Source organism: Rhinoderma darwinii, chromosome 12 (assembly GCF_050947455.1).
Source record: "Rhinoderma darwinii isolate aRhiDar2 chromosome 12, aRhiDar2.hap1, whole genome shotgun sequence".
NCBI lineage: Eukaryota > Metazoa > Chordata > Amphibia > Anura > Rhinodermatidae > Rhinoderma > Rhinoderma darwinii.
The window spans coordinates 61,157,142-61,172,851 of NC_134698.1; the positions used below are offsets into that span (position 1 = coordinate 61,157,142).

The following is a 15,710-nucleotide window of genomic DNA, read 5'->3' on the forward strand; positions in this document are numbered from 1 at the left end:
ACATTACTATTACACTACACTACTATAACAATAATACATTACTATAATACTACACTACTATAACAATAATACATTACTATAATACTACACTACTATAACAATAATACATTACTATAATACTACACTACTATAACAATACTACATTACTATAATAATAATACTACAATACTATTACATTACTATAATAATACTACATTACTATAACAATACTACACTACTATAATAATACATTACTATAATAATACATTACTATAATACTACATTACTATAAGAATACTACATTACTATAAGAATACTACATTACTATAACAATACAACATTACTATAATACTACTACATTACTATAACAATACTAAATTACTCCAATAATATTACATTACTATTACACTACACTACTATAACAATACTACATTACTATAATAATAATACTACAATACTATTACATTACTATAACAATACTACATTACTATAATAATACTACATTACTATAACAAAACTACATTACTATAACAGTACTAAATTGCTATAATAATACTACATTACTATAATAATCCTACATTAATATAATAATACTACATTACTACATTACTATAATACTACACTACTATAATACTACATTACTGTAATAATACTATACTACTACAATACTACATTACTATAATAATACTACATTACTATAATAATGCTACTACATTACTATAATAATACCATAAATTTGCGCGTTTAATCCACGTGGTTATTTTAACAATCCAGTTTTCCATTTTAAAGTGACGCTAAATGCAATCTAGATGCTCAGTTGGCAGCGTTTGGCAGACACAAGAATGTCAATATTGGGCAGCCCCTTTTTAGATAGTGCCACAGTTCCCTCTGTAGATAATGCCACAGTGCCCTTTGTATATAGTGCCACATGGCCCGTAGGTAATGCCACCGTGCCCTCTGTAGATTGTGCCATACCCCACATAGATAATGCCACAGTGCCCACATGCACCCACGTGTAGATAGTGCCGCACGCACCCACGTGTAGATAGTGCCACACGCACCCACATGTAGATAGTGCCACCCGCACCCACATGTAGATAGTGCCACCCGCTCCTATAGATAGCACCATTGGGGCTCCCACTAGGAGTGGAATTCCCAGGCAGAGCGTTGCTGATGCCCTAGCCAGGGATTCCTCTACTGGAGGAGCCCCAGAAGTCTCTGTACATATATGGACAGTGACTTCAGGGGCTCCTCCAGCAGAGGAACCCCCGGCCCGAGTGTCGGCAATGCTCTGGCTGGGGATTCCACTCCAATAGGGAGCCCCAATGGAGCTAACCACAGTGAGGGGGGTGTAGCGCTTTCAACAGGGCGGAGTATATGGTGTTATATCTACAGGGGGATTACACTATCTACAGGGGACTATGTGGCCATTGCTCACCACCAACGATCCAGCATCGCGGAAAAGGGACTGCACTCCTTCATGACATCATGAAGGTGCGCCAGAGTGCTCCTCCTTCAGGCCTGCTCTCTCCTCTCTCGTGGGAGCTTCGGTGCCCTGCGGGCCACAGATGACAGCCTCAGGGGCCGCCCGCGGGCCAAATGTTTGAGACCCCTGGTTTAGTATAATGAGTATTGCAAGTGTTCCAACCATGATTTTTCCAATGACTGTGGGTCACTTTGAGGCCTTATGTCTATATGTGTGTTTCTAAATGGAGCAGCATAATGTAAGTTTTGCTACAATTCGTTTTCTTACAAAATAGTCTGTGTTTGTAGGACATAAAGCGCGGTTATTGTTTTAAGTGGACTCGGTTTTGTAATTTCTGGAGATAGAAGTAAGGGGTCTCCATGGCTTGCTAGCATACTATACACCAAATAAAATAAGGCGTTACCTAAAATAGTTAAATATACACACAACATTTAGCAAATTCTCTTTTATTATAATGTCTTATTTAATAAGAATATCAATCAGCAAGTAGAGAACACAGTTATATTTAAAAGAAGCAGAGACATGAACATTAGAGTTAGTCATAGAATCGGAGCGGAAATATTTTATAATGTTTGACCCAATTACAAGTCATACATTGTTTACTAGAAATTATTTCATAGCTTTTTTTTACATTAATTATAATAGTTAAGTAAACAGAAGTGTGTATTGTGAAATGCAGAGACACCTTAATGTGTTTGTAACTTCTCTGTCTGTACATTTATATTCTCCTTGTACTGGTAATTAAACTTGGATAAGTTTGGAACATTCTTATTTTGGCTGAAAATTAAACGTTTTTACCCAAAGGAATCTGATTAGAGATGACATTCACCGCCTTCCCCTGGATAAATTATATCTGAGAACATCGTAAGATTGCTCTGCGCACCTTGCTCCATATCCCCCGTAGTTTCCTAATGTTTAAGACTATTCTAAGATTATCCGTACCTCCATCCATTCCAGACTTTCTTATTTTCCTTTTCTTTTTAAGGCATGTAAATTATGCATACTTTTTATCTCCGTTTTGATAATGGCATTACATTATAATACCTGCACTAAATGCACATAGAACATCTCAGGACACACAAATTACTTTGAAGGTCGTTTTTGTTTCCATTGACCACTTAATGATCTTAGGCTAACAAGATCATTGGGTGGTCACTAAAAACAAGAATGATGACCTTCATAGTAATTTGTGTCCTGAGATGGTCAGTCTAAATATCAATCGACAGATCTTTTTTTTTTTTTTTGAACATTTATTTTTATTTATTTATTTTCTAAAACATTAAAGTGTAAGAAAACTTTAAAATGTAACAAACAAATTTCAGAGACTTTTTTAGAATCTGTAGTCAATTACACTTTTGTATAGGTGTAGAATTATATTTTCAAATAATCCATACCTTCCATTTGGAGAAACAAAACTTTCACAGATGTTGACAGCACTTCCGGACATGTTTTCCTATCAACTGTTATCATTGATCCCTTGAATGATTTCAGTGAGAGAGGGACATTGTTTATTTCTCCAAAACTGTAACTTCCTTCAATCCAGTTACAAATAATGTATGAAGGACCCAGGTTTGGTGGAGCCTTGGGAAATGCTCAAAGTTAACCCATTGTTACGGTGAGATCACATTTTGGGAACTGCCATCCCTCTGCCAGGAGCAGAGGCGTAGAGGCCTCACAATCTCAGTGGGCCCGGGGTCACCGCCCCCCTGCCTCCCCGCTAGCTACGCTACTGGCAATGAGTGTTCTAGTCTTTTATCGGCCTCTTTAGAGTTGGCCATTTTTAAAGGGGGTACTGACGTCTTTTGTGAGACCAGAACAAATGTTTTATGGTTAGAACTTCTAAGATATACCTTGTGCTGGCCTTTACCTAGGTCTCAAGCGTTTCTCTGAAAAGTTTCAAAGTTACCATATGTTCTCTTGTCTAGCCTCAGATGAAAGTACAGAAGATTTCATGGTAGTGAGGCTTCAGAAATTCTGATACAAGGACCTGTGTGTTGTGTTGTGTTGTCTTTGTACTGTAATGTCCATGTTCACTTCTCTCAAAAAGTTTTCTTTTTGCACATAGTGAGCAAACCGGACTGCTATGTATGCTTGCAGCTTCCAACATCTCTGGCAGATAGAAAGAGAACCAGGACTGTTTGGGACAATGCAAACCCTGTCTGGGATGAAACATTTCATTTCAGAATCCACAGCCAGGTTAAGGTAAGAAGAACGACCTTCCTACATGACTGAAATAAGATCTATATGGTTATAGTTAACCAACATTTTAACATGTTGGGTATATGATCGGTGGGTTTCGGACTCCCACCGACCATATACTGATGACCTGTCCTGTGCATATGTCATCAGTATGAAAAATCGCCCCGTGCCAGAACAACGCCCTTAATAGCAACAATTTAGATAAATGTTTATACAGGAATATTGGAATACTTCAGTGCAATTGTACAATCCTGAAAAAATATGTAAGGACTTCTTTTTAAGATGTGGTACAATTCCTGAGGATTGGGGGAAAATTTAATTTGGTATAGACATATGCAATGTTGGACTGACATATCTTGGGCCTACTTTGCTGGTATTGTTGCTCAGACAGGTTATATTTTCAAGATTGACAAATAAGTGACACAACCCCAAAAGTGATTAACCCCAGCAACTTTCTGCTCCACTGTATAGCTACAGATGAGGTGGTTTACTTCAAATACCTGTGGGACCCATAACCATGTAAAGCGGTTGCTCACTGGAGGATCTTCTGGTGGGTCAGTCCTACTATGGAAATATGGGGAATAGAGGTTGCAATCACAACCAGTTCCCGACATATAGGGGAGGGGGGCTAAATGTTCCTCTGCAACACAATGCAGCAGTGATGTAATTGTATATCTTACAGGCTTAAAGAGGCTCTGTCACCAGTTTATAACTTGCCTATCTCCTACCTAATCTAGTTATGAACATTTTTCGATTTATGCAATTTTTTTCTAAATGCCCAACTGGGCGTTTTTTTTCTATTCACCAAGTGGGCGTTGTATAGAAAAGTGTATGACGCTGACCGATCAGTGTCATACACTTCTCTTCATTCCAGCCCAGCTTAATTCACAGCACAGCGTGATCTCACGAGATCACGCTTTGACGTGACTTCCTCCCGCAAGTCCTTCATCGGAGCGAAGGAAGATTGAACAGACATCGCCTCCAGCCGCTGCAGATTCAGATAAACCTCCTGGCTTGGCTGGAGGCGATGTCTGTTCAGTCTTCAGTCGCTCCAGTGAAGGACCTGCAGGAGGAAGTCATGTCACAGCGTGATCTCGCGAGATCACGCTGTGCTGTGAATCAAGCTGGGCTGGAATGAAGAGAAGTGTATGACGCTGATTGGTCAACGTCATACACTTTTCTATACAATGCCCACTTGGTGAATAGAAAAAAAACGCCCAGTCGGGCATTTAGAAAATATTTGCATAGATCGAAAAAAAATTATAACTTGCTCAATAATAAACGTTTAAAAAAAACCAACAATAAAACAGTAGTTATATACATCAAAGCGCCTATTGGAATAGGTAGGAGATAGGCATGTTATAAACTGGTGACAGAGCCTCTTTAATGTCATATTATAATGCATACTACTATTACAATGCATTAAAAAAAAGCAATTTCGATATAAAATAAAACTTTTTATTGTTTCTGTATATATCCTACGCAGCATGATATCATATTATGTAGTGGTATGTGAGATAGTATAACTATTGCACTAGCAGCAGGGCTATATTTACTTTTTTCACACAGTAGGCACGTGCCTATAGATGGTCAACTGCTAAATGGAAATTGTATATATATATTGAACAGTGGTTATCCATATGTAGATTATGTGTATTTATATGTTAAGGAGGATGTTCTGCTATATTTTGTAAGAGCAGACCAAAATCTTACGAGACAAGGTACAGCCTAGTTGACCGGCAGAGTCTAAGGTACTAGGCAAAATGTGCCTACAGGCTCCTTAGATATAAATCTATTATTGACATCTACCCATTTTATCAAAGAATCAGTAAGACACACAGAAAAAGGCACATAAAATCAAATAAATAGTGCTGAATAATTGATTATTTTATTTCGACTTAAAGACGAGAACTCAGATACCATAATCTCTAAATTTCAATCCTGATCCAAATCTTTATCAAGTGTATTTATTAATAGATAAGTGACTGTGAGTACATAGTAGCGTATAAACAAAATGACATGAAGAAACATAAATTGAAAGCAAGTATGCATATACGTAGATCATTAAGTATGCATAGAAGATTATTATATTCAAAATGGCTACATACAGTATAACAATGTAGTACTGTTATAAAAATACAGATCGTGTAGATACAACATAATTGGTATTGTATAATGCTGTTAACCTGGCATACACCAAGATACATAGCATAAGAAAATATGAAAATAATACCATTCACAGTAATTTGGTAATACTTTGATGTTAAAATTAACGTAAGAACACAAGTTGTGATGCTATAAGTGATCTCCATGAATAAAATATTTTATTTGAATCTCTAATGTGTTTATGATAAGAAAAACCTTTGGAGACCAAGAGACCTCCCTCTTCTTTTCCTGTGGCCGCCTCTTCAATGAGACCAATTTAACAAGAGAGAAGGTTGAGACCACTCGTTCTGGAAATCAGTAAATGTCTCAGCTGTTGGACCATCACCCATTTAAATTTTATTGAATGTCAGAAAAATATAATAAGGTGCAACTTTTATAAGGATCTATTTATCCACAATACTTTCAAATACAGACATTACTCTGTAAAAAAGGATTTTTATGGACTACTCACTGTCACTTGAGTTTGATATGACTACACTTAGTCAACAACCATTCTTTATATGATTATGAAAGTTATGAATATTTTCTCGTATCCACAGAACGTCCTGGAATTGTCTGTGTATGATGAGGACGTAGGGACAGGGGATGATTATCTTTTCACAGTGAGCTATGACCTTGGAAATGTTCCACTCGATGAGAACGTGGTAGAAAACTTCACTCTTAATAAAGAGGTAATTGCAATGGCCTTTTACTTTCGCATGCTGAGATACAAAATTAACAACCAGAATGTCTCACAGGTATGGTAAATTGGCTAGGTATCACCCACACGGCGATGTATAGTACCTCCAAAAATGTCACTATAAACTAGTGAAAACTCCACAATTACATTGGAAACCATGAGGAAAAGGAGTCAAAAACTATAAGTACACAAAGAAATATAATTTTATTGTTACATACGAAATACAAAATATAAAAACACAGATACACAACGAGGTATTTAAAACTGAAAGTAAATAGGTGAATCAGGTATCAAAAACCCCCTCAACACGGGGATGCCATAAGTACAAAAACGTAAGAGGTTTTGTTGACATATAAGTACATGGGGGAGAGAAAGCACATCGCCGTCCTATACAGACTGTGCTGATTCACTGCGACGATGCCTGTGCCATCTCACCACCGAACACATGCATATCAACAATAGACGAAATAATGTCTATGCAATAGTAACAAGAGAGTTACGTCTAACTCCTCATTTGCATGGTCCCAGAGATAGAACAAGGGAAAAAGAGTCGGCCCAATATAGCCTGGTATGGAGAGAAGCCGAGGTCCACTAAACAGAACCTATAAGATAACAAAACTAAAACTGAAGGCTTACCCATGGAGGTGTTCCTAGAAGTGAAGTGATCCACCGAGTGTTGAGGCCCCTTGATTCTCAGGATCGGCAATCAGACTCCCACCAACCCATTTAGTGTATGTAATATAAACAATCCTAATGATACTTATACATTGTAACTGAATTTAGTACTTTCCAAATAATACTGCCCCTGCAATTAAAGAGATTATCCCATCAGGTCAACCCTTTTCCATAGGGCATATGGACATCAAAGAGTGGGATCCTCCGCTCAAGACCCTTCTCCATTAGCTAGAGATGCCAGGCTCTAAAAAGATCAGCACTATGCATGGCCATCCATTAATTTGAATGGATTGCGTGTAATATTACATTTGTGGCCACCATCTGCATTTTCCACCAGGCCACATCAGCTGATCACCAGAGAGGAGCTTTCTTATGAGGAGATGTTGTCCTTATGGGACATACCCTCTACATTAGTGAATTGATGTTAAAAATGTGAAATATTTGCCTTAAAAGATTGTAAAATAAATTTTTAATAGTTTCAGGAGGAGCTTCAAGTGGAGTTTAATCTGGTGATAATGTGAGTATTAAAATAACGTAAAATTGTGTTTACAAACCATAATGTGTTATTTAGTGATATTTTGGAAGAGGTCTACATAAAATTTGGTGTGAGGACACAAACACTATGGACATTTTAGAAAGTGTGCACTTAAACCTACTTTGCCATTTGCAGGATCAGATCGTTCAATAATCGGGAAAAAGATGGGGAACATCAGGGTCAGCAACTTATTGCACCGGTTCCACAGCCAGCACGTGGCACATGGTTTACTGGCACAATTCCCTCTTCTGGTGTCCAGAGCCATTGCGTGCTTGGCGGCACTGAACACGGAAAGAGATCGGAGCTTCATTTTGCGCTTGGCGTTGCTGAACACTAGAAGAGAGCACAGAGCTTCATTGTGTTTGTCGCTGATGAACACTTGGGCAATCACACCATGCAGCACCGCTCTCTCTCCTGGTGATCAGCATCTCCGAGCGCATAAGGAAGCGCTGCTGATTGACTGATTATTTTTTTTTATCGGCACCATGCACAAAAAAAAGATTGCCTACCCCTGATCTACATGAAAAATTTTACTGGCTGATTGCCGCTGTTACATTGGTCACTTGTCCAACGTTATGAATTGTTTATATAGTCTAATAAATACTTGGATTTAAAAAAAAAAAGAGTAATTGTTATTTTACTTGAGTTCAGCTCTAGGCAATGGAAAAATTTGTGAAGTAGTGCAGTAGCCAAAGTATTTTGTATTTTTTTTTTCTTACTGAGATATTTGCATTTTTCTATTTCTTTTTGGCGGCCTTTTTAAAAAAAAAAAAAAAGTGACAACAGCAAGTGCTGCCATTGTGTTTGTTACTCTGGGTTCACACAACCTATTTTCAGACGTAAACGAGGCGTATTATGCCTCGTTTTACATCTGAAAATAGGGCTACAATACGTCGGCAAACATCTGCCCATTCATCTGAATGGGTTTGCCGACGTACTGTGCTGACAACCTGTCATTTACGCGTCGTCGTTTGACAGCTGTCAAAACGACGACGCGTAAAAATACAGCCTCGTCAAAAGAAGTGCAGGAAACTTATATACATTATATGCGGGACACTTATATACATTATATGCAGGACACTTCTTTCAGACGTAATTTGAGCCGTTCTTCATTGAACTCAATGAAGCACAGCTCAAAATTTACGGCTGTCAGAGAAGCCTCGCAAAATACGAGGAGGAGGAATTACGGCTGAAACGAGGCAGCTGTTTTCTCCTGAAAACAGTCTGTCATTTCAGCCGTAAAAGCCTGCTATCGTGTGCACATACCCTTACCTTTTAATCCACTTTCCAGAGACTGGCAACCAAATTTTGTTTTGTTGCTGAAAAGCTAATTCAAAAGTGACAACCAATATGGATGCACTTTCTGTGGTCTTTTGTTAAAAAATGGCCAACACCACTAAACAGAACAATATCTTAAAACAAACATAATTGACAAGTTTTGGCTGTTGCTGTAATTTTTGATTTACTATTATATGACCATTTTTACATATTGGATAAAAATCTACTTTAAGAGGATTCTCTGGTGCCAAAAGCATCTGGACAGCATCACAGTCCTAATATATTAGTTATATTGGGAAAGACAGTTTCAAAGGGTGACTAATATATATCTTCTTTTCACAGTCCGGAATCACAAAAAAAAGTCACTACTAATGGAGTCCTGGTGGTAAGTTGAAAAAAAAAGTTATAATTGCCTTGTAGCAGATTACTGAACGATATGGAACTATATACAATTTGCAAAAGCGGCCAATCACCACTTGGCAAAACTATGCGCGTTTTACCACGAATTGGCACAGTTTTCCGATGCTATTTTTATCCTAAGGGCTTCTACAGGTGAAACAACTTGTTTCACCCGCAGACGTCGTGCTGGCAAAAACTGCATCTAAAAACCATACCAATTTGCAGTAATTGACCAGATGGCAAAAAGATGGTGAAAATTGACGCCAACACTGTAAGTATTAACACAGCCTTACAGACAAATAGATGGACAATTACCCATTAAAGGTTTTGACATTGATGTAAAATCTGAATCTATGATAAAAATAAACACATGATGTATCCGGTTTCTCTTAGGCCTCATTCACATCAGCTTCGGGTTTCATTCATGAGTTCCATTAGAACTTTTCGTTCAGGAACCCATAGACTGAAAGCCATAGTACCGTTTGCATAACCATTGATTTCAATAGTAATGCTTCTGTTGCAAATGGTTTCCACTAGTAGTCGACTATGCTATTGTTTCCGATAAAAAAAACATGGAAGCCTTACGGAACGGAAACAAACAGAAACCATATGCAACAGAACCGTTACCATTGAAATCAATGGTAATGCAAATGGAAACTATGGTTTCCATTTGGCTTTCCGTTCATTTGTTCCTCCGACGGAAAGGTCTAACGGAACCCATGAACGGAACCCGATGCTGATGTAAACGAGGCCTTAACATTTCTAAGATGAGAATGATGGTGACTATTTCTTTCAGTGTCCTGAGATGGTGGCTTTACAAGTTGAAGTACATAAAGAAAGGAAAGGAGCCTTTAAAAGTACGTAGGATGAAATAGCATACATTTTGCATAACTTTTTACTACAAAGTTTTAAGAAATGTCACAGTAAAATACCTGCTTGTATAAAATCCATAAACTTATATTCATGTTAAAGACACTAAAGATGGGTTTCATCTCCCAGTACTGGTTCATGACCCAATACTCCAACCCCTCCCCCCATCCTAAGGGCCCATTCACACGAGCGTGAATCTCATCCGTGTGCTGCGCATGGAAATCACGCACAGTACACGGACCTATTGATTTCAATGGGGCCGTTCACACATGCGTGAGTTTCACGCAGCGAAAGTCCACTGAATGTCCTATATTGGTGCGTTTGAAGACAATGGGTGCGTGAAAACCACGCACTGCACGCGGATGCACATTAATTCCGTTAAAAAAAAAAAAGTGCAAGTGCCTGAAAAACGCATGCCACTCGCAAAGCACACTGATGCATAACGCAACACACGTGCGTTTTTCACGAGTGTGAATCTGACATGCGCGTGTGAATGTAGCCTAAGGCAGGTGGGCTGGCCCATCATCATCATGAAAGATGGAACTGGTAGATAAGGGACATGTTTGAAAAAAACAACACCGAATAGCATTACATAAAGAGGCAAATTTTTATCTTTAGTTGGCTAATCGCACCATACACTCATCAGACCTAACAGTACAACCACTGACACGGAAAGTATATAATATTGATCACTCGTGAGAATAGAACCTGTCTAGGGGTGGGATATATTAGGCAGCAAGTGAACAGCCAGTTCTTGAAGTTGATGTGTTGGAAGCTGGAAAAATGGGAAAACTTAAGGATCTGAGCGACAATCACAAGGGCAAATTTGTGATGGCTAGACTACCGGCTCAAAGCATCACCAAAGTGGAGGGTCCTGTGTGTGTTCCCAGTATGCAGTGGTTTATATCTACCGAAAGTGGTCCAATGTAGGACAATTGGTGAACCGCTGACAGGGTCATGGGCACTCAAGAATCATTGATGTGCATTTGGAGCGAAGGCTAGCTTGCCTAGTCCAATGGCCAAAAAAAAGAGTTACTGTAGCACACATTGCTGAAAAAGTAAATGCTGCCAATAATAGAAAGGTATCAGAACACACAGTGCATTGCAGCTTACTCCGTTTGGGACTGCGTAGCCTCAGAGTGGTCAGAGTGCCCATGGTAAACCCTTGTCTACTGCCGAAAGTGCATGCAATGGGCACGTGAGCATCAGAACTGGACAATGGAGCCATGGAAGAAGGTGGCCTGCTCTGATAAATCATATTTTCTTTTACATCATGTGGACAGCCGGGTGTATGTGTGTTGTTAACCTGGGGAAGAGATGGCACCAGGATGCACTATGGGAAGAAGACAAGCAGGCAGTGTGATGCTCTGGGCAATGTTCTGCTCAGAAACCTTGGGTCCTGGTATTCATTTGGATGTTACCTTAACACGTACCACCTACCTAAACATTGTTGCAGACCAAGTTCATCCCTTAATGGCAACAGTATTTTCTAATGGCAGTGCCTTCTTTCAGCAGGATAATGTGCCCTCCCACACTCCAAAAATAGTTCACGAATGGTTTGAGGAACATGATTTAGAGTTTAAGGTGTTGACTCAGGATCTCAATCCATCCGAGCATATGTGGGATGTGCTGGAAAATTACGTTTGATCCATGGGCACCCCACCTCACCTCTCACAGGACTTAAAGGATCTGCTGTTAACATCTTGGTGCTAAATACCGCAGGACACCTTTAGAAGTCTTGTGAAGTCCATGCCTCAATGGGTCAGAACTGTTTTGTTGGCATGAATGTGGCCTACACAATATTAGGCAGGTAGTTTTTATTTTATGGCGGATGGGTGTAGTTTCAGCCAAAAAATGAACAAACAAAATTTCATTCAAGAATTGCCTAAAACCTGGCCGGTATGTGGACAGAAACGTCGCACTTTTAAATGAATAAATAAAGTATAACTTATTCACTGGAATTATATGGTTTTGGGATTTAGATAGCTAGATGCATTGAAATATACTGTAGATTGATAGGTACAGTATGAGCCCATAATAGACTATGCAGAGTCGTAGCTAGGTTCTCCAGCACCCGGGGCAAAGATTCAGTTTGGCATCCCCCCCAACCTTTTTCCCAACATCTCCTTCGCTCTCGCCATGTTTGTTTTCTCTACCAAGCAATGAGGTGTAATTTTTTTCTCCACACTTTTTTTATGTAACTCGAGCATAAAGCCATTTGTACATTTTACAAGCAATATAGTTCTATATACAACACCAGAACCAAGCTCATTACATATGTACAACACCAAAACCAAGCTCAGTACATATATACAACACCATAACCAAGCTCATTACATATATACAGCACCAGAACAAAGCTCATTACATATATACAGCACCAGAATAAAGCTCAGTGCACATACAGAATCAAAGCCAATCTCAGTACATATATACAGTACCAGAACCAAGCTCAGTACATATATACAACACCAGAACCAAGATCATAACATATATAGAGCACCAGAACCAAGATAAGTACATATATACAGCACCAGAACAAAGCTCAGTGCATATATGCAACACCAGAACAAAGCTCATTATATATATATATATATACAGCACCAGAACAAAGTTCATTACATATATACAGCACCAGAACAAAGCTCATTACATATATACAGCACCAGAACAAAGCTCATTACATATATACAGCACCAGAACAAAGCTCAGTGCACATACAGAATCAGAGCCAAGCTCAGTACATATATACAGTGCCAGAACCAAGATCAGTACATATATACACCACCAGAACAAAGCTCAGTACATATATACACCAGAACCAAGATCATAACATATATAGAGCACCAGAACCAAGCTCAGTGCATATATACAGCACCAGAACCAAGCTCAGTGCATATATACAGCATCAGAACCAAGATCAGTACATATATACAGTGCAAGAACAAAGAAAGGCTCCTGTGTTGAGCTGAAACGTCGTATGTATATGGACCAATAAAGCACCTTTTTCTACTTTGCTTATACCTTGGAGTGCTGCCTGATTTTTGGATTCTAGATAGATAGATAGATAGATAGATAGATAGATAGATAGATAGATAGATAGATAGATGTGAAGGAGATAGATAGATAGATATGAAGGAGATAGATAGATAGATATTAGATAGATAGATATTAGATAGATAGATATTAGATAGATAGATAGATTGATAGATAGATATGAAGGAGATAGATAGATAGATAGATATTAGATAGATAGATAGATAGATATGAGATAGATAGATAGATATGAGATAGATAGAAAGATTTGTTGTAAATACTATGATAACACTCTAATACGGTGACATATTTTATACTCTCTCATATGTCCACAGAGAAAACAGAGCTGGCTCTCTCTGTACGGGGATCCTTTGAAGATTCACACAGGATTTTACTACAATCAGACTCCGATCATGAACTCAATTTACATGAAACTGCTGTTTTCCATTTTCCAAGAGACTTTGGGACAGAAATGACAGCAACCCTGTGCCGAGTTTACTCCTCCTTCGATGTAACTTTTGTAAGTTTCCTAGCAATATCTCTCATTGTATAGTAGGCCAGAGAAAAGTGTGTTGTGTTGTCAGGTCTTTTTTAAAAGTCAGGCACAGTGGGATATCTACCATAGCGTAATGGGGCCTGACACTGATACTGTCATAGCAGCTACCCACTAAGAGGAGCTCACGTAATACAGATTTATACAGCTCCTACTGAGTTGAATACTAGCTGTATAAAGCCGTATGCAGTCAGCTCCCCCTAGTAGTACTGTCATTCATGCATTATTATTAGGGGACCTGTTACAGATTCTGCATTGGAGCCTTTGAACTTTGTGCGTTGTGTTATAGAGTAACTGCACTTTCTGCAAACTTTTGATATGTCATAAAGATATCAGGGTGCTGAGACCCCCACTGTCGCTGAAATGAAGGTGCAGAAGCGCTCAGCTGGGCGCTCTGCACCTTCGGCTGTGATCAGCCTTCCCTGTCAGACTGAAGACGGCTCACATAGATGTTCCATCACCGATCCAAACTTTTAATACGACTATGTGACATATCAAAAGTTTGCAGAAATTGAATTATGTATTTGGTTTGGTTATTTTCTATTGAACCCTGCATTTTTATGCATTTGCTACATGACTACTTATTCTCCTTTGCTTTGCTTTCAGACCAATGAAACAGAAAATGATAGTTCAAATCAAACCACCGTACCACTCAGTTTAATATCTCCTATGGAGAATTACATTAATGTCCAAATACCTGCAATAGAAGTAAGTAACGGTTTGGTTGATATCTGTAGATTTTTATTGTGTATAATAACCAAACTGGCTGACATAACAATAGAATTATCTCATGAACTATAGTAATCACAAATTACCCAACCTATGCCTAATTCATCCACACGGGCCTAACTATAGGGGGTGCAGACATAGCAGTCGCACCCGGCCTTGGTACCAGATGGAGCCCAGTGGACCCCCAATCTACCACATAGGAGGACACCTGTAATATAAATGAAATGTTATAGTTGTGGGGCTCGGTTACAGATTTTACATATGGGCCCAGCCTGCTATTGCCAGGGCATGCTGGGAGTTGTAGTTTTGAAGCAACTGGACAGCCACAAGTTAAAGACCACTTCTCTATAAGTTAGGATAAAAATAATATCCTATTATTCATGTTTTATTAATGTTGAGTACTAACAGTGACAAAACTGATCAGCATATTCTTTTGTTCTCCTTTCAGGTTAAGCCATTGGACATGCAAATCAGATTAAATGAATGGTATAGTATTTTTGCACAAGGTATCCTACATTGACAGTTTCTGTGCATGCTAGACTAGACCTAAACATTTGCTGTTCATTCAGGAACCAGATAGGGGACAGAAGACATCCTAAGGGTCTATTGCCATGGTGCAGTCAAATCACGGTTTGACCTCACCGTGTGAATAGACTGTAAAAATAATATCACGGTTCTCATCTGGTTCGTTTGTGGATCCTCTGTGTCATCCGAAAGATGGTGCTAGTAACCCAGGGCAACGCTTGGCACAACAGGTTTAGAGGCAGTCGGATGTATAGGCCAGAAGTCAGGATAGGCAGCAGACGTCGTTACGGGTATCGATAGCAATAGGTCAAGGCAGGCGGCTGGCGGATAGTCAAGTTCAGGCAGACGTCAAAAACGGGAAATTCAGACAAAGGCAGAAGGCAAGAAAACAGGGAAACTCACGGGGAACTTGGTTGAACAAGCAAGGATTGAGAGGAAGTAGGATTCTTAAATAGAAAGTACATGAATTTTGGCACGCGCTGGCCCTTTAAGAAGGAACATCATGGATGACGGCCATGGAGGGAGGTGAGAGATGCAGTTACCTGACGACGCCCAGAGCCTGCAGAGCGTCTGGATCGGATAAGTGGAGCTCGGGACGAGC

General features: G+C 39.1%; 1 protein-coding gene across 1 annotated transcript in view; it reads left to right on the forward strand.

Moving 5' to 3' along the window:
* Nucleotides 1–15,710, forward strand: part of LOC142664439 (cytosolic phospholipase A2 delta-like) — a 33,319-nt gene that overhangs the window by 1,301 nt on the left and 16,308 nt on the right. The window contains exons 3-10 of the mRNA XM_075843504.1: nt 3,531–3,667; nt 6,370–6,501; nt 7,661–7,701; nt 9,340–9,382; nt 10,193–10,253; nt 13,638–13,822; nt 14,462–14,563; nt 15,033–15,070. Of these exons, the coding sequence (XP_075699619.1) occupies nt 3,531–3,667; nt 6,370–6,501; nt 7,661–7,701; nt 9,340–9,382; nt 10,193–10,253; nt 13,638–13,822; nt 14,462–14,563; nt 15,033–15,070 (739 nt within the window). The remainder of the gene's footprint in view (nt 1–3,530; nt 3,668–6,369; nt 6,502–7,660; nt 7,702–9,339; nt 9,383–10,192; nt 10,254–13,637; nt 13,823–14,461; nt 14,564–15,032; nt 15,071–15,710) is intronic.